The sequence below is a fragment of the Zerene cesonia genome, chromosome Z (assembly GCF_012273895.1).
Source record: "Zerene cesonia ecotype Mississippi chromosome Z, Zerene_cesonia_1.1, whole genome shotgun sequence".
Classification (NCBI taxonomy): domain Eukaryota; kingdom Metazoa; phylum Arthropoda; class Insecta; order Lepidoptera; family Pieridae; genus Zerene; species Zerene cesonia.
The window spans coordinates 9,077,038-9,100,796 of record NC_052122.1 but is presented as its reverse complement, the minus strand read 5'-3'; the positions used below and the strand labels follow the sequence as shown (position 1 = coordinate 9,100,796).

The 23,759-nt window shown below is 33.4% G+C and overlaps 1 protein-coding gene across 2 annotated transcripts in view; it reads left to right on the top strand.

The window, feature by feature from the left end:
• Positions 1-1,472: 1,472 nt before the first annotated feature.
• Positions 1,473-23,759, top strand: part of LOC119835901 (JNK-interacting protein 1) — a 25,379-nt gene continuing 3,092 nt past the window's right edge. Inside the window, exons 1-7 of one of the 2 annotated variants that reach the window (XM_038361010.1) lie at positions 1,473-1,594; positions 1,723-1,955; positions 3,573-3,749; positions 16,208-16,408; positions 19,124-19,241; positions 20,663-20,825; positions 21,252-21,433. In XM_038361010.1, coding sequence (XP_038216938.1) covers positions 1,473-1,594; positions 1,723-1,955; positions 3,573-3,749; positions 16,208-16,408; positions 19,124-19,241; positions 20,663-20,825; positions 21,252-21,433 — 1,196 coding nt within the window. Of the gene's footprint in view, positions 1,595-1,722; positions 1,956-3,494; positions 3,750-16,207; positions 16,409-19,123; positions 19,242-20,662; positions 20,826-21,251; positions 21,434-23,759 lie in introns of both variants that reach the window. The other variant, XM_038361009.1, reaches the window with a different exon arrangement.

Sequence of the window (23,759 nt, the reverse complement as noted above, 5' to 3'; positions counted from 1 at the left end):
TGCGTGAAAGAGCAACAAACACACACACATCCTTACAAACTTTCGCATTTATAATATTAGTAGGATACTTTGGCCTTAAGAATACGTCTTGTTTAGTGAGCTCAACTGTAAACTAAGGGTAACCCGTTACAAACTAATTCTATGATTGCACTTCCCATAAAGCGGGTCCACACGGCACACACTAAGTGTGCACAAATATGCTTGAAACAACATGATTGCATAAATTGTGTACGTGTGTACGTTAAAATTGAGCTAGTTATACTAATTTGTATTTCGCATACAGTATTACGTTATCTGTGATTTAACATCAAAACTGCAGTAAAGTGTGTGGATAAATGTTCAAATTTCTTTAGGATATAATGAATGATTTACGTTATTATTCTAAGCAGTTCATATTTGAATTAATAATATTTTCTATGACATTTGAAAATTTCAGTCGAAATAATGTTTTCGTCTTTTTTCTTTAATTACCGATTTACTGATAATGTAGTTTCTGCTAATATATACTAATATTATAAAACTGAAGAAATTCTTTGTTTTTAACGCACTAATCCCGGAAAAACTACTGGTCCGATTTGAAAAATTCTTTCAGTATTAGATAGCCCATTTATTGAGGAATGCTATAAGCTATATATGTACCACGGGCGAAGCCGGGGCGGACCGCACGTATGTTAATAAATGTCTATGTATATTCTTTCCATTGTATTACATTAACATTTCAAAAGTACATTACTCCGCGGCAGCCAGCGTTCATTTGATTTACAAAAGGCGTGTAACGTAGCGTAGAGGTTGCGAATCGTACAGAATTTTCTTTGCGCAAACTTTTGCGCAGCATAAGTTTACTTTTTGTGTAATGTGGACCCGCTATGACATATAGCGTTTAATTAATAACGTTTGCATAATATATTTATTTATTAAGATACCATGTTTTAAACCATTTTTGAAACGTCACGTGATAAAACTTAATTTAGGGGTGTCTTTTATAACAACTAAGGATGAAAAATGATTTGGATATGGGGTATATCGCAGAGGTGTTTTAGTTTTATTTAAAATATTAAATTCATTAACATTAATTACGTTATTTCAGTTCAGTTAAAATGATCCTGGATTATAAAATTAGCACAAAATTAAGAAATTTCAACTCTTAAAATGAGGTGTAAAAATAGATTTTATTTGTTTTTTAGGTAGGGAACTTCGTTCCAAATTTGTAGGAAAGTTTTATTTTTAAATCGAGAAACTAGAACACAGTTTCAAACCAGCAGATAATGCTGCCCAAAATAAACCAGTCTATTTATAAATTTGTCATCAAGTTCGGGTTAACCCGCTGATTCATAACAAAGGTCCATAAAGACCCCTATATTATCAAGACCAAAATGAAGGGTTAACATGCGCGCGCAATAGCCGGAGTCATGCGCAGTGCTAACCTACCCTTGGCATTAGGGTCGATACAGGGTCTAGAATAGGTTTCGCGCATGCGACTCCCTCTATGTCGGACAATCAGGTGTAGCGATATGGCCGACAGCGAGTTTGAAGAATTTCGCCGTGTATTTGACAAATTACCACAACACATTAAGGCCCCGACGCCTTTTTACTCGTAAGTTTACGCTCACATATAAATCACCGGCCACCTCGCTGCCTTTTTCGAACTCGCCGCGACATTGTCTCGAATGACTCCATATTTTCCACCTAGTGTTCAAGGACTGAAGTGATGTTTTGTTTTAGATTAGTGCCAAATGTCGGATTTGAAGATGAATCGCCCTCTTCAAAGAGCGAGGAATCACCTGAAGAAGAGAAAGTGTGTGTGGGAGACACGGATGGGATAAAGGCGAGCTCAGATGCATCGCCTGTCGCTCAATCTGATGTAACAGATGCACAACGCAGCCCCCGACATCAAACATTCACAATCGGTGAAAGAAGGCGAAGAAAACTGCCCGAAATACCGAAGAATAGGAAACGTAAGTAAATTGATGTTATCAACGACAATTTTTGGCATAAAATCGAAGCTAGCGATTAAGTTTTAGCACCTGCGCTCTAGCAATTGTATTTTATTATTTATGGCATCTATGTTTCATATAATCGCAACGCAATGTCTTTTAAATATATGTTTTGGAGATGATAGAGATATGACTAGACAATTTGGGAGCAAAAAATATGATTTTTGATAGTCAAAAAAAAAAAATGTTTAAAAAAATAATGACATGTATAGATAGATGCATAGACAAGATAAAATTTATTGCCAGTACCAAAATTTCATATAGGGATAGGCAAAATCAATACATGCAATGGCCAGTAATGACCGACCCGTCGCGATGCACTTATATGTGGGACGCCTATAAGGATCTTTATCCTTATTTTACAAGAATAGTAATGTGAACGCATTGAACTTATGATATAAAAGGACAGTATGGACAGTATACAGTGTTTGTGTAATAACATTAACGGTATTAACAATCTTCATCAAAACACTTCAGAATTTTTTCAAAATGGATTCCCATATAGCTCAACTTCTCATGCTTCAGGTAGGCTGCAGTTTGTATTAAGGAGTTATTAAATTGCTTAACGAGGCTTGAAAAGCAACACAGTAATATATTATGTAAAGATAATTATGCAGTTCTTAATCTATTATGCAATAATCTATCTGACTTGAAGGCTAACACTTCATCTCCTATAAGATGCCCATCGCGATGAGTTATCGATAGCCATCTGATTGCAAATAAATAGCCTAGATTACGCATTGTTTTGTTTTGTTCAATATTCCAGTTATGTGAGTAATTTTGGAGAGATATTTAGAATTATCAACAAGTCATTATATTTTGTGTAAGTTGGTTTCTTGCATAAGAAATCTAAAAAGATTGTGTCTAGGATAGTAAGAAACATATTATGAAAAGTGTGGACTTTAGATAGATATTCTGGAATTCATTGGCTCTGAGTAAATGCCCTATAAGGTCTGCTTTAATTAAAAATCAATGCAATTGAAATCGTCCAACCTGAAGTTTGATTTGCATACAACTTCCGACATTAAATTTGCAGTTTGATATGCGCCATTTTGCTTCCGATGTAATATCGATTCACGCCCACTTGTTGAATGTTCTGGGAGCGTTATCATAGCAGATTGATATCTCATCTTCGTAGTGTCTCTCGTTTATATAAGACGTTCGATAGTTATTCCAATATTTGTTAGTACTGTTTTGGAGCCATTATTGTTACAAGTTTAGATTTTCTTATCAAAATGTTGATCATGGTGGTGCCATTTTGTTTTGTGAAGCTACGCAACTAAAGATATGATGCAAAAGGGTATGACTTAATAAATTACTTAGATCTAACAGTAAATCTTAATGAAATCATTACTATTTCAAAAATAACACGAAGAACTCACAAATATGACAAAGAATTAGTACATATAACTTAATCAATGGATAACAGATTGCAAAAAAAACAATATTTCACATTGTCCCTTGTCCAGTGCATTTCTTGATAATATTTTGATTTTTCAGCGAACATAGTGCCAGGTAACCAACCGGCTTCGCTTGCTGACGAACTGGGAGCATTAACTGGTCTTCTTGTACGACCAGGGTGCCAAGGGCGTCCCCTGCTGGTGCTCAAGTGTGGCTATCTCTTGGATGAAGACTCCAGTCCTGATTCCGAAAGACTACAGAGTCTCGGCGATGTGGACAGCGGGCACAGTACAGCTCATTCACCCATTGACACGGGACCAAAGAGCCTGTCGCCGACGCCGTTACAACAAAACGGTAAGTACTGGAAGTTTCTTTCACAGAAGCAGAGAATCTTTCAGAATTCATCTTACTGCGGGACTTTTACAATCCCTTCGAATGAAAATCAAGATGCAAATTACTCGGATAACATTTTCACTTGAAGTCATAAGGAATTCTAACATTTAAAAATTTGATAATTATAGAGATAATGTACAAACATAAAACATCATAGCATACGAACAAGCAAACATAATAAGCTGCAAACATAGGAGTATCATAATGCCCAGAATTTACATTCATACAAAAACATATGGACACAGAAATAAAAAAATTATATAACCTTACAAACAAGCTTGCTTACAAATAAACGATGTACAAGCATGCTATTGTTTATTCATTACATTTACATGTACTGAGTTACATAATCATACAACAATGTTATTATAAACATAATATTCTAGTTTTTCCCTGCACCATAAAGCATCTACTCGTAAATAGCAGGAATGCAATGATACAACGGTACACTTATACACGCATAGATTTAATGTAAGAGTCGAGTACGCTTTTCGCGAATTGGCCAGCTCGCTCCGGGGAAGTACCAAATCCCCACAGAGGACCGATGTAAAATAGAAGCATGCTAGTGTTACGTACGGCAAGTGGGCGAGCCGGAGATCCGTTTCCTTTACCGCTTCCCAGTCCATTTCTTCTTTTCAGTCGTCTACGCTTTTCTTATCCCTTTAAAATATGGCAGGGTATTCGAAGAGGCTTACTTCTACGAATATCCAAGGGTGGTGGTGATCGCTTACCATTAGGCAAACCACCAAAGCAGTTGCTCCCTATGATATTAGGGAAAATAGAAAAATTAAAGTACAAATAAGTAACCTTTTATGTAATGGTAGGTGCTACCTCGTATATTCCGTGCTATACTCATTTAATTTTTCATAGGATGCATAAAAATTTGCTAGATTAAAATTGTGGTATCTTTCGGATATTATTATATCATTCGGGTTTCCGTTTCTTGTACTCATGAAATAAACATTCTCACAGTCTTGGTCCGAAAAAAAAACTCAACATAAAATACTCACAACCGAAGTATTAATTGACTTAATCATTCTAAGTGATTAACTTGGTGTCATAAAGCGATTGGAGAAATCGTAGTTGTGTAATTACTGTCACCGGCAGTAATATGAAATAGTAAATCCATCAGCATTTGGAGGTGAAGTACTAATAACAGCGGTTATTTACATATCCAGGTTGGTATTTCTCATATTTTGACAACATCACTTTCAACTTCAAGATCTATTAACGTAACGATCACCAGTATTGCCAGCGAATAATAAAAAAATTCGCTTTTCCTTAAACACAAAAACAGGGATGATCAATTTCAACTCTTGTTCATCAAAATTTAAATTTAAATGAAAAACCAAACCGAGTCTATAACCAGCACTATAATGGACAGAATAAATGAAAAATTACAACCAATACTAGAAAAAAACAGAAATTTAAAGATACAGGAGCAAAACTTGGAAAATAAAATTGAATATTCGGAAATAGACAAGAAAAGCGACAACATAATAATATATGGATTGAAAGAATCAACAAAAGAACTTATCAATTATATGAATCAAAAATTCCAAGAAGAATTAAATATTACCCTGGGAGATTATGACATCAACAAAATATATAGCGTTGGAAAAACAACAAACAAAGAAGAGCCGAGACCAGTGCACCTTTATTTTACTAATGGTTGGAAGAAGAGTGATGTATTTTAGAGAGAACACCGAACGTGTTATATAGGTAATATGTAACAGAAGATTACTCGAAAGAAACTCTAAAACAAAGGAAGGCTTTGATACTGAAACTAAAAAAAGAGCATAACAAAGCAAACATTGCCTTTTTAAGATACGACGTAATTATAATTAAAGAGAATTCAACTTCTAACGTAAAAAGAAAACGGGAGACATCGGCCTCTCCATACGCAAACTCTCATCCGAAAAAGCAACAGATAACGTCATTCTCATCCAAGAACAACAGAACTAAAGCATTTGAATTGATGAGATGTCGATTTAATTGTCTTATCATACACCCGTCACGAAAAGAACAATAACAACTAATAATCGACGAACGGAGAAAAAAACAAATAATGGATTAAAGTATACAACAAAAATAAACCTCGCACAAGCTGAAACTGGTTCTCGTGCAGGAAATTGACCAAGATGTCATTTATAGAAAAATTATCGATATACATATAGCAAATTTTATTACCAGATTACTTAGGACACCGGAGAGACTTCAAGAGCTTGAAATGACCTGACAGAATTAAAATGAGATATAATTGGAACAAGCGAAATGAGAAATGAAGAGAACAATAAATGACTATGGAAAGTACATTGTACACTACATAGGCGAGACACCGGGACTGTACAGAAAAGGCTTCTTAATAAAAGATAAACTAACTGAAAGGTTTATTGAAATTAAAGGCGTAACTGAAAGGATAGCTATAATTAATATAATACTGCCTGTCAACAAAGAAGAATGCTCTATCATCCAAGCATATTTACCATCAGAATCGAGTAATACACAAGATATGCAAGAATAGATAAAATGTACTTCGACTTACAGGAAACGATTCAAAATGCTCATAAATAGATCATAGTGATGGGAGACTTTAATGGGTAGATCGGAATATGTGACAACCCAGGTGAAGAATACATAATAGGCAAACATGGTAAAAGAACAAAGAATGGCGCAAGGCTTGTTTAATTTGCACTACAAAATAAACCAAGGATTCTTAATAGCTTCTTTAAGAAAAAGGAAACAAAGAAATAGACATGGATCTACCCAAATCGTGCCTATAGAAACGAAATAGATTTTATTTTGTCCAATAACACCAAAACGTTTAAACACGTCTCTGTTGTACAGAACCCGAATTTCAATTCACATTACAAAATGGTTTGTGCTACATTGACAGGTAAGCTTGATGTGTACTGAAAATTGTGGCATGCTAAAAAGCAACTTAAAAATGTTGGTAGGAATATTCAGAGAAAAACACCACACCTGTTAAAGAAAACTATGGACAGATTTTAAACGTTCTTAAAACAGTAACTCGAAAGCTACTTGAAGAAAGGAGAAAACTGTTACAATCAAAGAAAAGCAACCGAGAAGAAAGAATCAAGATAAGAGAAGTTAATAAAAATACAAACAAAATCATTAGAAGGGATAGTAAAATCAAAAGAATAAAAAACATACAATGGAAAGAGCTGAGATAATTAAGGTGGCACACACATACGGAATATTATAGAAAATTATTTCAAAGCAAGAGCAAGCACTGGAACAATATACATTCATTTCTGAACCTATAACAAAAAAAAAATTAGAAGAAGGAACTGCAAAAGCTATAAACACACAAAAAGCAGACAGAACACCCGGATCCGATTAATTACTTCCATTTTGACAGATTTATTTAATTAAATTATTGAAACCGAAAGCATTCCACAAGACTGGACTAAATCAACAATCACTCTGCTACACAAGAAAGAAGATACTGAGGAAATTCGGAAACTACCGCACGATCAGTTTAATGTTCAACGTTTGCATTCTTTTCAAAAACTATTTTGTCCAGAATTGCCACAGTACTCGACGAAAATCATACAATTGAAGAAGCAGTCTATAATAAGGCTTTTGACTCCCTGGAATAAAGATACAACTGGGAAGCTTTACGATGTCAAAATATACAGGACGGATATATAAGAATCTGAAAGAATATATACTCCAAAAGTACAGCACAAGTCATATTGGAAAATACAGGCGAGGAATTCTATATAGAGCGAGGGGTTCGATCCTATCTCACCTAAATTATTCTCGGTTGTTTTTGAGATGATAATTAGGATCCTGGAATGAAAAGAGCAAGGGCTCAATAAAAACGCAGAATCTAAGTCATCTACGTTTTGCATATGATCTAATACTGTTCTCCAAATGTCCTAGATCATTACAACAAATGCTACAACAGCTAGCAGACCAGAGTGCAGTAGCAGATCTAACAATGAACATCACGAAATCAAAAATGATGACCAATTCCTCAGAGACACAAAAGATCACATCATTATCATCAGAGTAAACGTGCAGGAAGTACAATACGTGGATTAATATATTAACTTGGGACAGTTAGTATCGCCCATTAACACCATGCATACGGAAGTCGATAGGAGCATAGCTAATACATGGAGTACTGGTCACTAAACGAAGTTATGAAGGAAACGGGTAGGCTAAGAGGAAAAAGTGAACATAAAGTACATTCTTCCATGTTTAAAAGAGAAGAAGAAATTCGATTGCTGAAGCGGTATTAGGGGTGACCGAAAGGTACGATACGGCTGTCAAAGTTGGGCATTAACAGAAATTTTAAAAAATAAAATTAACGTCTGCTAAAATAGTATACATAGGAGTCAAGAGAAAAGATAAAGTTAAATTATCAGAAATTAAAAACAAAACATAATTCACACAGGCAAATTTATTATATCCAACACTGAAATGGCGATGGACAGGACACATGCTAAGGGTACTTATTACATATATGGAAGCCTAAAATAATGACAAAATACAATTGCGCATAGGGCTTTGTTAATAAGATATATCGTATAAGCAAACAAACAAAAACACTTTATTGTGCACCAAATGATAATAAAAGTAACAAAAAATATATACATTACTAGCAAACCCCGCGAACTCCGTTTCGCCACCAGATGGCTTCGTTTTTCCCGCTTTTCTGTTGAAATTTTTCCGGAATTTTCTTTGCTATAAACCTCACGACGCCCGAGACCTTTCCAACGAATGCAAAACCGTGGAAATTGGTTCGTGCGTTTTGGAGTTATAGCGTCAGGAAGGAAAACCCGACTTAATTTTATATAGTAGATATCGTTAACATTCACGAGCACAACAGGCGGTCTTATCGCTAAAGCAGCGATCTCTTCCACAACCTGGTGGTCAAGGAGAAGCTGTGGAAAATATAAATATAATATGGGCAATAGGTGCGATTACAAAATTTAAATACATATATATAATAGATATACATAAAAACATACAAAAATAGAAGTAAAAATTACATAATCATAGAAATACATACATATTTACCTACATACATACATAAATAAGACATATGTAAAAAAAAACAGTAATAATTTAACGTTTAAACATCCTGCTAAAATACCAGTGAATAAGCTGTATAGAAGCTAGCGTACAGGTGTACAAGCTTTTAAACTAAGGCTCTAGACATACAATTATGTACTGTAAATACATATTATGCTAGAAACTGCAGTTATGAGTATACCCAATACACTCTTGAAAGTATGGAATCACAAGGACATGCAAAACCTCCAGGTAATCATGCCATGAATAACTATGCAACCAACGTGAATGTGTAGGCATTTAAACATACAGAAACTCTTCTAGAATACAAGTTTATTTAGAATGTTTTAAATCATGTAGAAGATAGGTATATAGTGAGTTACTATTTGCGATACTATGTAGTGGGAAGGTAGTTTATATTATCCACCCTAGATCTTTAGACTTGGCTGGTAACAATTTTGAATAGATGAGTGGGTAGCGCTTATAGAAATTATATTCATTTATTTTCCTCTTTTAGTGGTTTGAACAATGTTTTTATATTCACAGTTATATTCACTATCGATGTGGATTACTGCCACGATTTACCGTAAAATAATTGACTACACGTAATAAAATAGCGTTACATTTTTACCCCCCCGCTACACCGCGGAGCATTCTGTCCGCGCCACATAGCTTTTCATGTATTGATTAATTGCTTTCGTAGTCTCCTGAATTCCTTTTCAGCAGTTATTTTTTAACCTGGCTTTAGACGAATCGTTTGCATGATGACTATCGATTTAGACGGTATTTATCTAGGATTGGCTGGCTATGCTTGGATGAGTTGATCAGCATTCAAGAGTTTCCTAGCCGGAAGCCAACCCTGGGTGCAGCAGAAATGTTACGACGAAATTTATAACAGTACACATTACTGTTAAATTTTATTACAAAATTTCGTCGTAACTCTTACTCCATTATCAGATCAGTTCGATAATAGCAGATTTTGCATTTAGCTAAACATGAGCTTAATCGGAAACCAAGTAGTGTGTTAAAATTTACTTCTAATATTTAATTTTACTGTGAAATAGTTGGTTTTTCCTCGATTTTGTTAGTTTCCCTCATAGGTAAAATAGGACCACCAGCAGAGTATACTCTTTCAAACTATCTAAAAATGTCTTAAATCGGTTCAAAATCGGCGAAAATGTCGCCTAACATTAAAAAATATACATTCAGAGGAATATAGAACCTCCTCGTTATCGTTTTAGAAAGTCGATTAGAAAAAAATCTGTACAATGTCCTCTTGAAATTGTCGTTTAACATTATAAAGTGCTACAGGAATACTTAGTCAAAAACAAATTAAATCAATTCCTTCGTTTGGAGTCTTACTACCAGAAGGAGTGGCAAAAGATTGAATTATTTCATGTTTTTAGAAATTTCGAGGGACTTTTACTCCTCACAAAATAACAGCACGTAGAGGAAAAATTCCTCTACGTGCTGTTAGCGTATTAGCCATTCATAACACCACAGCCTACAAATAAAGTAATTACAAAGATAATTATGCTTTACATAGCTTCAAATGTGATATCAGTAACTCATAGTTATTCATTATTCAAAACAATTCATCAAATAGGCAGTTGTTAAAAAAAATTGTTAATAGATTATTCGCTATCTTCATGTTTCACGAAAGACTGCCCGAATTGCCTGTATAGCTTATTGCCACAGAGTGCTTGTTTCATCAGGAAACATAGCAAGAATACAATTAGGACAAATTCAATTTTCATTTTTTTTGTGACATTACAAATTAGTTTGTTTGAGTCAAACGGTGATTAATAAATTTAGAGATTACAATATTCAAAAAGGTATTTACAAACCTCATTATTGTGGGCACCTTTATGATTTCGACGATAGAACGTAATTCCCTTTAAAATTTTACTTTTCCTCCTTAAGAATAACGACTTCTTCTTAGTATGAACATCACCAGATTCAATTAAAGAAAAGCCCATAATTATCATTTATATAATAAAGGTTCAACTTTACTACCACTCCAAAAATGATTTTCTAAATCATTTGATATAATTTTTTCCGAAGAAAAGGTCAGTAAGTGGTGTTATGGTAAGTACATTTGCGTTAGGAGAAAAAAATCTCTGAGATCTGAAGATTGTTATAGGAAAACGCCCTTGTAGCATGCTATCCATGCTTGGAGACTTAATCAGTCTGACATACGATGTGATTATAAGATTGGCATTGATTGAGTAAGAAAGAAGAACTGTTAGGTAAATAATGGGTGGAATTAAGAGGTAGGAGGTGAAGATTAGGAGTCAAAAATAACAAGTAATTTATGAAGTCATCAATAATTATGGTATGGTACGAAGGATAAAAAATTACTAGAAAGTCGTTTATTAAAGTAGGAAAATAATATATATATATATATATATATATATATATATATATATATATATATATATATATATATGAGGAAGGACTGAAGATGATGCGTAGAAGATATTTTGTAGTTGTGCAGAGCTCTAGAAAAATATATTATAGAAAGAAATGGCGAATCCACCTCTGTATAATCTAAACTTTTTCGACGATTGTATCAATAATTTAGAAGAATTGCATATTGTAGTATGTAGTGATTATATAAAATGTCTTGAAATTATAAAAACGTTTTTTTATATGGCATCTATTGTAGATACCTTAGAAAGACTTTTCACTCCTGCACTTCATTTGTTGTAAATATTTCAACTTATAATAAAATTGTAGGAAATATTCTATAGTTTTATCTTATATGCAAATATATACCGAGGGTAAATGTCAAAACGGTGTTATGAATTTTCAAAAGCACTATAAGAAGTCTAATTGAATAATTAACTGAGTTTAAGACGCTACTGAAGGAAATTATTTCACACTATGAAAAAACCAACACATCCTTACCCTATTGATTTCAAAAAATTATTTAAACATCGGCACATTTGTCATAAGCGTTCTAATATTTGAAACGGACTGTGTCATAAAATAGAATTTTTCTGTATGTGGGTCTAAATATTTTAAAATGAATACTATACAGTGTAATGTATAAAATATAATGTTAAATGATTTTATTAACATTTCGTCTGAGTCAACAGTTGTTTAAGCAATTATAATATAGGAAAATCCTATAAGCACCACCGATTTCTGTTCAAATTATGATTAAAAAGACGTATGAAATTTAAAAGACGTAACCATTTGTAAAGAAATCGTTTTCCTTTATTAATTTTATCATGGAAAATCAATAACTTCATATATTTACTAAGTCAAGTGAATTATAATTATTGTTGTTCTATTTATTTAAAAACCCCGCTGGTTTTTAAACACAAATTTTAATATGTAAATATTTTAATTTAATCGAAAACAGCACCCGATTTGCCGATACATTCATTAAAAACTGTATTTCTCCGTTTTTAATTCTTGTTAGATATAATTTTTTCATCATCGATCATCCCTTGGTTAGAAGCACTTTAAATATCTATGTTCGATTGGAAAGATCACAACTATTCAGATCCACTTTTCGTACATTAAGTCCTAGTTTCCAGAACATAGAAAGCTTCCAAGTCGAACTTCATAATAAATTTGAAGTGCTACAAGACTTAGATACCGTCGACAAACTAAATAACTGATTTGACCATAGCTGAAAAGTAAAAACAAAAAGATCTCGGAAACCACTCTTAATTTCTTGGAAGAACGTCGCCAAATGACGTTACAAATGTCGACGGACAAAGAACATTACTCACAACTTAACAAGCGGATCTCCAAATCTCTGAGATATGATATGCGTGAAGCTAACACAATCCACATAAAAGATACAATAGAGCGAAATAAAGGCCCCAAAGTATTTACAAGAGATCTCTTTATCGGACACAGCCAGATGACTCAGCTACAAACCGAAAGTAATGTTCTTGTCTCATCGAAATCAGAGATGCTAGAAGTAATCGAAAGGTTTTACAGCAATATATATATTCTTCAAAGGTTGACCCGCTGATTAATGATAAAGACAAAAGAGCCAAGCTTACTCGCCATCAAACAAAGGATGTCCCGATGTTAGTTTGTATGAAATTAGATCAGCTCTCAAACAAATGGAAAACAACAAAGCCCCAAGGGAAGACGGGATCACTACCGACTTACTTAAGGCTGGTGGTAAGCCAAATACTACAAGTCCTGCAAAGGTTATTTAATTCTTTTATTCTGAATGCTATCCCACCAGAGGCGTGGAGCAAAAGCGTGGTGGTTTAATTTTTCAAGAAGGGTGATAAGACCCTCTTCAAGAATTATAGACCAATCTCACTTTTGAAATCGCATAACACGTAAGTTGGATGACTCTCAACGCAAGCCGGTTTCAGTAAATCTTTTAGTACAATGGACCATATACACACATTACGGCAGATTATACAGAAATATGAAGAATATAATCTGCCACTCTGTTAACATTAGTGGACAATAAGAAGGCATTTGATTCGGTAGAAACCTGGGCTGTGCTTGAGGTACGAAGGTAACTGATAAGGCTCTCAGAATCTCAAAATTGAAATGGCAGTGGGCAGGCTACATAGCTCGCAAGACGGATGCTTGTTGGAGTACACAGGTCCTAGAATGGCGACCACGAACCGGCCGGCGCGCTGTTGGATTCGATGTTGCTAGTTGGATATAGCGAGGATGCTATGGACGCAAATGGATGAACAAAGCCAATGACGAGCAACTGTAGCACATTTTGGGGGAGGCCTATGTCTAACTGTGGACTAATTAGGGCTGAATGGATGGATTGATGGATGGATAACTTTTTATCATGGGGGCAGAATAAGACACGGTTTAATCGAAAAATGGTCTTCCTATACCCCTAATATTAACTTTTTCAAAGACCATACGCTATGATGAATACGAAATAAAAGATATGACTGTCTCCACTATTGAAACATACACCTTAAAAATATATTTGAGCTAAGCCTTGGATACACAGATAGATATATAGAAACCAAACATATGGAAAACGTAAGGGTTCCTTATTAACTATGGAACCCTCAAAGCTGCTTTACAACGCTTTATTCCCATAAGGTGTAAGTGGAAAATTGAAAATTGGCAAAAAACCCCTCAAATTCTGTAAGCAACACATTTTCTCACACAAACTCCTCGAAAACTATCCAGGTACAGCTTTTTAACTAACAACCTAACACATAATATAAAATTTACATCATTAGTTTTATACCAAATGCTTATACAAATTGAGAAATTTAAACGAATCTAGAATCCACATCATTCGCTACATTTGAGCGAATGATGCGGGTACGAATCCGCCCCGCGATCAATTTTTTCCACACTTAAAAATTTCTAAATAAATGTTTCCATTCCCTATTTAATCATACCACTTTTTTATTTAATGAACACTACTCTTACCGATCACCATCAAAATTAAATTAGAACAAATATTTGTAATGAAATTGTAAGTAGGTAAATGTATTATCAGAGTATACATAAGCAAGCTATAGAGCGCGACACTTAGTGTATAAATCCCAAAAAATCCCACTAAATAAGGTTTAGCATTAAAACAATAAATAGAGACCGTACCAATCGTGTATTCGTCATTCACAGCAGCAATAACATTACTTAGCATAATTAACTTTCGTAACGCGTTTTAGACGATTTAGGGCGACATTTGTAAGGGGTTTTAATTCACTATAAATAACATACATTAACACTAAGTATTAACTAAAAGCACAAGTAAGAACATGCACCTCTTTTTCTGGAAACACTCACTGTGAAAAAAAGATGTGTGTGCGATTACACACACGATAGAAGTGAAACTTCAGTAAATCGACAAAAGAATGAGATGAATATATGTAAAATATAAAATAGTATGTATATTTCTGTTTCATTCTTTGCCGGCTCCATTCTACACATTTATGTATTTGTGTTTTTTTACCTGTCGTTTTTTTCGTTGCATCAGGTTTGAAATCACAACGATTCTAAAGAAGTTACACTTCAACAATACTTGGCACACACAATCAGTGTGAAAAGCAGTCACAAAGAGTTGGCGAGAAATATTTTGTTTGTTTTTATATAAATGATGGAAAGTCCGGAGCCGTGTTGTAAAAATGGTTCCGTAAGCAAAGTAAAGGACATAATAACATTTCTTTTCATCGGTTAATAGTATTTAATTAGTAATTTAATTCCTTTTAAAGGGTCTGAATAGAGGATGCAAAAGATGCGAGGCGAGCGACAATATTGTTTATCGTTTTTATAATTTTTATACATATTATAATTTTTATATATTATTGTGCGAGTCGAGCACGCTTCGGCACGAATTGGGCCAGCTCGCACCGGGGAAGTACCACACCCCCACAGAAAACCGGCGTGAAATAGTGGCATGCCACTGTGTTTCGTACGGTGAGTGGGGGAGCCGGAGGCCCGTTTCCTTTTCCTCACCCATCCGAGTCCATTCCTCCTTTCCAGTCGTTAATCCTTTCCTTTTCCCTTACCCCATAAAAGCGGGTAGCACATTCACGGAGGTACTACCTTTGCGAATGTGCGGTGGTGATCGCTTACCATCAGGGGAACCAACCAGCTCAGTTGACCGCTATGACATAAAAAAGTATATATATATATATATATATATATATATATATGAATATATATAAATCATAAGATAAATTTAAAGATTATATTTTTTGACCCTTTAACAATACAACACATTTTAAAACAACCGCCACGCAGTAATCACTTGGTATATTTGATACGTAATGTGGTGAAAACATGTACATACAAGAATAATGTAAATAATACGCAAATGTAATATTATGATAAGGAAAAGGCAAGTTTTACATTAAATAACACTTTTTATGGAACAATGACAATCTCTTCACTCTAAACTATAAAGTTAAAACTAGTTACTGTTTTTTCAATAAATCATTTTTAAATTCTTTTTTACAAATATTATTAAACCAGAAAAATCCAAAATTCATTATTTCGACTTATCGATATCATGTATCGTGCATGGAACGTCACTATCACACCCTTTTAAACAAATCTGCTTACGATAACAGCTCGAGGTGACACCCGCGCTTTATGGCTTGCTTGTATTCTCTAAGTTTCCATAATACATATAATATTAGTAGTTTTGAATTTCGAATTTTCTCAAACCCCAAACTAAAACCTATCCAAAGAGGTCCTATTAGAGGCCTACAAAATCTTATACAGACAAGATAATATCTTTGGACAGGACAAGATAATTTAATATCTAATTAGATATTATCTTGTAAGTAAGTCAGTTACTATATTATCTGTAGTATCTACAAGGGATAATGGATCTTAATGAGTTAAAATTTTGAATAAACAGCTATGCATATATTGTCATGATCATCGTCTATTTTCAGTGTCACCATCCTCCAGTTGTAGTATTAGCGGCATCAACTTCGCTGGAAACGTGAGCACTGTCCCACACAGTCAACTAGAAATGCTCGAAGCTACGCACAGAGGCCTACATAAGTTCAACCCGAGACATCATGACGAAATTGAGGTTGAAATCGGCGATCCTATTTACGTTCAGAAAGAAGCAGAAGACCTATGGTGTGAAGGTAATAGTTGTTCAGATAATTCACTTGTAAACCTTTATAATTGTGAAATATTAGTGACTGTTTCTAAGCTTGAATAATTCGGACCGTTATTGAAGGTATTTTGTTGTATAGGATGTGGCGTAATAAATGGATAATAAGGTAACTTCGGGTGAGGACGTTGTGGCGATTCAGTAATATACGTTTTAAGAGAGGTCATGGGTCTGCATGCGCATAGTTTTTTTAACAAATATGTAAGTTCCTAAATGTGTCATAAAGGTGACAGTATTTTTTTACACAAAACGTGACATTTGGTTTCAAACCTTGTTAAAAAAACTATGTATCCTATCGCAGTATGCATACGCCTGTTGAAGTCATGGCTTAATATTCGATAGAGCATCTATCAAGGGATAATGTTCTCCCAAGAAGCATACCTATATCCCATGACAGCAAAGGCCAAGGAAATTGAAAAAATAAAACTATTTTAAATATTACTCGCAGAAAAAGTGTGTATTTATTTTATTATATAAAATGTGGGATATCTCGAAAACCGAGGGACTTGTACTTTTCACAAAATATGAATTTCCAGATCGCCTCAACGTTCTCTACTCTCAATTACCATAATATTACGCATTTAGTACGCCACACCCTGAATATTATGACACAGTGATTGCCTACACTAAAAATTTCGGGACTTGAAGGAGTTCGCGCTAAATGAAAATTCAGTTATATTCAAATTGGTAAAAAAAATTCAATTAAACGTCGCGTTGTAATAAAAAACTTAAATTTTATACAACTCACAAAATACGGATGTATATAAGAAAGTTATTTAGTACAAGTATTTCAATAATTATACCATCCCCGCTCGGCTCTTACATTGTAAAAAAAAAACAAATATGAAAAAAATTCAACGCGTTCCAAATTAAAATATAAATTTTATTTAAGTGAATTCAATTAAATTTCAATTCTTCTTCATTTTCTAGAATCTTTATAATAATGGGGATATTTATCAATAAAAACCACTTTAATTATCACAATTCTAAAATAATGTTAATTATAATATATAATAATACAAATAACATCAGTTTTAATTTAATCGATGAAAATTCATAACTTTTGCAATGACAAAGCAAAAGGGCACCAATATTAATTGTCGATCTTATATAGTTCATGCGTTCTTTTGACTCCTTATTAGGCTGTATATTTCAGTTAGCACCGGACCCTACAAAAAAAACAATTCTAAAGACTTAAAACTCTTTTCTAGAGTTTTATTTGATAGCCATATCGGATTGGTTGTGCAAAATCTATGCCTTTTTGAAATGGCAGCCATCTTAGATTCTAATTCCATTTCATCGTGTATACACATCAACAAAATCCGTCTAAAAGTCTCAAGCATATTTTTACTACATCAAATATGTAAAAATCCATGAAGATACATCTCATATACTAAATATTGCGATGGCGGTCGGTGGCTTAGTGGCTGTTGTTTACCAATGAATTCGGTTTTAGTCGGGATCACAACAAATACTAGTTTTAAGAACGCCAGGTAGACGTCTACGGCACAGGAGGACTCACATATATAAATACAAGACGACTGTATTATAATAATTAATAATAAATTATTTATTTGAGAACAACAAGGACCCAATATCAATTTTAAAAACAATTATACAAAAAGAAATTCACCAATAATCACAAAAATTAAGATTAAAATAATATGTATTATAATAATGTATGTATATTGTGGGTAGGAATTCATCTTGTGTTCAGGTTTTTGTATTTAACATCGCCAGACAAAAAACACTTATTTATTTTTAATTAAAGACTCTTGCTATGAAAGAAAATTAGTTACAGATTTCAATATATTTCACGAAATAAGAAATATCCCTAGATTGTATTGATGTGTGTATTTCCATGTCAGCTGTTATTATATCTCTAATTTGGGAATGGTTAATATATTAACGTCTGACGTTTTGTTACGGTGATTATTTTAGAATATCTACAATACGGATTACACTTATTTGACTAATTTTCAGAACTATATTTCTGACCGAAAGCTAGTTTAGAGCTCCTTATTATACGTTCTAGTTTACAGCTCATTATTATACGTATTTATTATCCCCCGTTGCATTTGTGGAGATTGGCTATCCCGTTGCATTTGTGGAGATTAGCTACCCCGAAAAATTTTTATTGAAATAAAATGGAGTCTATACATCGATTGCATTAAAGTCGAACCGAACGGTCTACTACTTTATAAAATTTTGTTAAAAAATGTTTGTCTGATTCTTATTGTATGTATAGATTTCACCTCAATCGAGATTTTGAAAGCGAATCCAATTTTGCACAATACACATTAGATATATTTTTTAAATAAAATGTAATAAAAGCACAAATTGAAGGACTCATAAGTATTTAGTGGTAGCTCAAACTGTTATATTAGGTTTAAAACCGTAAATATGAAATAATGTTGAACCAATCGAAAATCTAATCGAATTCGTGAATGCAATATGCAAGGGTTAAAAGCTTTGGATTGATGCAAATATTTTTCATATAAACACTCATACTTGCATTTGAGAAGTATTTTATCGTCCATCGAACCATCTTGGAATAAAAGGTGTAGCTAGTATCTTCACATTAATGATCTAGTATGACTCCGAATAATAAATGTGAAGAAAATAATAAATATCTCCCAAGATACGCAAAATTATGAACGTATTTTGAGCAATGCGCAATTTCTAGGAGTCAATCTAAGAACTGGTCAGCAAGGCATCTTTCCATCTGCATATGCTGTCGACATGGACTACAATGACTTCGATCCAGCTAATGCCAAAGTGAAACGCGAGAGATATTTATTGGGGTACGTATATTTTTAGTTTGTGATAATAATGTTTAAAACATTAGATAAAGCTTTAGTTCAATTACTGAGATATTCCGATGACACACCAAAATAACTCCAAGCTTTTACTACATATTAAATTAGCAATTCTCAAGTCCTGGTTCTTCAGTATTGTTGTATGGAAACAAATATTTTGACTAAAGTCTTAACTCTTCTGTGTATCAGGAATACATTTTTATATCGCAACAGTACAATCAATAATTGAAACTATAAGGAATGTCTCATAACATAATATATAATAACATAATAAACATAACGATTCGTTATTATACACATTCTAAAACTATCTGACCAAACAAAAATCTCTTCAACGTAAACGTGAATCTTTAAGATGTATTCTCCCGGTAACCAGATAACATGACATCCGCATTTTTAATATATTAATATTAAATAGAAAATAAGTAAAAATTAGCAATTATTACACAGAAGGGAAAAGTTATCAATCTGCTATATCGTCACAGTGATTCTTAAAGCTTTGTTTCAATATAATATAATTAAAAATACTAAATATCTAATATAACAGTATCTTTCGACTTTCATCTACTACCGGCAGTTGTTTGCCGAATAATATAAATATCTCATTTAATTTGAAATACTCAGATGCCACAATTTACAAATATAAATATACATTTGAATTCAAGTAGTTAGTCAAATCACACCCTTGTTCTGAAATCAATATCTACAGTAACTAAGGAGTAATATTTGGCTTTAAAACGGTTTCACTGGCGATGTCATCAAATGAATGCCATATTGCACGAAAATAATGATGTTAAACAATAATGTCCATTTATTTATATTCCTATATTGATATGTAAATCTGAAGAGATTGTTTGTTTGTTTGTTGGGACGCGGTAATCATAGGAACTGCTGAGCTAATTTGGAAGGATAAGTTAAATAATACATAGCTTAACTATGTGGGGAAGCCCTAGGAACTGTCTATCTTTTTCTCCGACTTCGCGGGCAAAGCCACGAAAGGGAAGCTAGTTGTAAATTTTTAAAAGGTTATTTCTGGTTTTTTCGCCTTTTTGTTCTAGTCAGGAGGCTGTAGAAATCTGCCTGCTTTTTGTTAAAGGGGAAGAAATCTTCAAAAGGATCTTTGGGAATATGCCTCGGTCTTTTATTAACTCATTAAGTTTTAAACACAACAGAACAGGTAATGAAACAATATTTCGAGATACGAAGGAGTTAATTGGGACAATATTCCTTGTAAGGTCCACTGTCTAAAAATGACAAATATCGTCCTGATATTGCCTTCTAGACCGTCGTCCGACAATACGTCGTTCCATCCCTTTTCGCTGTCTCCATTTGAAGCCTAATAATGGATAAACCCTGGATATCTCGAAGATGCCTTCAAATTCTAAAGGTTTAGGTTACTCTTATAGGTACATGGGATCTGTTGAAACTCTCGCTCATAAGGGGACCGGTGTAGTGTGTCAAGCAGTGAAAAAAATAGTTGGTGATTCGAATGGTGATATTGGCGCTCAAGCTTGCATTCTAGAAGTTTCGGATCAAGGTCTCCGCATGGTCGACAGATCTAAACCAGACGTGAGTAATATCTCATAGTTTCTATTCGATGTTTTAATATGTATGTGTACGATCATAACAACTATTGCCAAAAATATAACTACGTAAAAATTTCTCCGACAATTTTTAAGTATCTACAAATTTGATGTGTGTATACCGTTTAAAAAGAAACAAAAAAAAATTGAATTACATCGATAAGCCGTTTGTGAATCGTGCGTCGTTTTAAAACGTAATATGGTGTTGAAATTATAAACTGACTCTTAATTTGATTCGATCATTTTTGTTTATTTAAAATTATAATTTATGATTTATATTGTTTTTTTTTAACTGCCGATACATAAAAATTATCAATAAAAGATCCGAATGACTGCACACTACACACCATCTTAGTTTCTTTTTTTTTTTTTTTTAATTTTCCTTTTTTTGCCTTACATGATCTTTTAACAGAGGAGTCGGAACACACCTTGCATCGATTACTTCTATTCGTTGAAAAATGTTTCGTTCTGCGCCTTCCACCCGCGTGACCATCGGTATCTTGGCTTTATTACAAAACATCCTACGTTGCAAAGGTTCGCATGTCACGTTTTTCGCGGTCAGGAATCCACAAGACCAGTCGCCGAAGCTGTGGGGTAAATGTTTATTTAATTTTATATTATTCTAACTGTGTGCTTCAATTTGCTGCGAAGGATTATGTGTAGCATTTTGCTTTGTACAGGAAAAACCAGCTGCATGTAAATAAATTATTTCATATTTATAGCTGAGTGGGTTGGTACAGATCGCGGTGTTATTGAAATTATTTCTAAAATCAGCTTTGATCGTGTGTGATGTATTAAATTATTAAAATCAGTCGAATGGTCAATAAAATTGGCATCTTAAAATCGCTACCACTAACCTATTCACTCGGTTAAACTTAGCAAACAATTAAAATATTTCGGTAGATGATCACCAAAAATATTTGCATAAATTTTACAACGGTCAATCAACTCAAAAATACTGACCTAAACAGCTACTGTTTTATCGGGAGACAGTAAGGTGGCTTCGCGAAATCAGCACTTCTTCAAGTAAGTGTAAGAAATTTTCGAGATACCTTAATGCTAGTCATAAAATGCTAATTTTATGACTAATTATTTGAAGCTCTCTCTTAGGCCTTAGCTTACCATCAGGCGAGATCGTGGTCAAACTCTTCCCTATTGATCCAAAAAAAATAGAAAAAGACTTGCTACCTAGAAACAAGAGTATATAGATTATTAGATTTCAATATTTTAACAATCGATTGAGCTTTCAGAATAAATTGAGCCTAGCTCGCAATAGGGAATTGACCACATCCCAACAGATCAGGAGTATTGCTGTATTTCATGCTATGATTGCGGACTTCGGACCTACATTTTGTTAGACAAAGGATTTTGATTGACCATTGAAAATCCATCGCCAATCCCCTTTTTATTTCTTTTTTTACCACTTTAATAAAAAGGGCATGGGAATTTATCGTTACCACCAGGTATTGAACTGGTTTGTTCGATCTTCTATGTTAAAAGTAAGGTAAATTAAAAGAGCAAGTAAGTGATTTTTTCTAAGGTCCAATTGTAGCACCTTAGCACTCAGTAGTGTATATATATTAGCTATTAGCCTACGGCCTGCTCGCATAGCCTAGACAGCCTATTTTACCCCTTAGGGGACATATTCCATAAACGGTAATTAATACTCATTTACATCATATGAGAATTCTACATGCGAAATTCCAAATTCTGCGCTGTGCGTTTACATTCAGCCAGCTTTATATTTAGTTTAAGATGACGACACCATCGCAATTTTAATACACGATAAATTTTATATTTTTGACTCTCTCTCCACTATTACTTGCGAAATATGATATCACAGAGCCAATTTCACTGGCTTAGGCCACATAATTTTTTGGCTTTTATTTTCTTGCGTATTATTCACCTATTTAGCATCTAATTATCAATTATTCATTTAGATAGATAGAATAAAAGTAATATGAATTAATTTTTCATTAATAGTAATTTTTAGAACTAAGAAGCATGAAAAATAATTGCACTCTTAGTTACTACCTAATTAGTAATAGCTACAAAGGGTTTGTATTTTTAATTACATTTCATAAAGTTACGATATATTTTTATATAAATTATATCGTATTATAAGTATTTTCGACCCAGAGACTACTGGCGTTTAATATAAAAAGACTTAGTAATTGAAAAAATATATGTAAAATGTTCATTTCATTTCAAATTTCATAAAATATGGAGTTGTAAGGACCTCCTAGTAACAAGAGAAAACCTGTTACAGGAGGACCTGCTCTTCCCTAACTTGAAGTATTTTAACTTATTAAAAATTATATGACAATATAAATACTTTTAAAAGTTACATAAAAACTTCAATAAATTCGTTTATAACTGAGTTAGTTAAGAGGGGAATGTACGAATGTGTGTTTGTGCATGTGTCAGTTTATGTATGTGTTGAGTGTTGAGCGGAAGATTGGGAGTCATTGTTAAATTGTGATGTAAATCCCTGCGAGCGAATTTATATGAATGTAATCAAAGAATTTACTACTATTGTTATGACTGTGTATATAAATTTGGTAAAGAAGGTTTTTGTTAGACAAAGGAAATTCCGCATAGCTCCTGATCTCCTGTTGGATTATTATCAAGCAATTCCGGAACAAAATTTCATCCAAATCGTTTAAAAGGTTTAGACGTGAATACGAGACAGACTGACAAAGTTACTTTTTCATTTCTAATATAATTTATCTACATTGTTAGCATTCAAATTTTTGTTCATGAACGATTTGAATTTAGATGGAAGATAGCAAATTTCGTATCTATGGGCTGCAGTATCAAATGTTATAATGTAAGATGCCTATAACCCTTTACAACCGGGAGCAAAAATTTTGTCAAAACCAGTTAAAATCTTATTCTGTCCTTTCCTTATGTTCCTTAT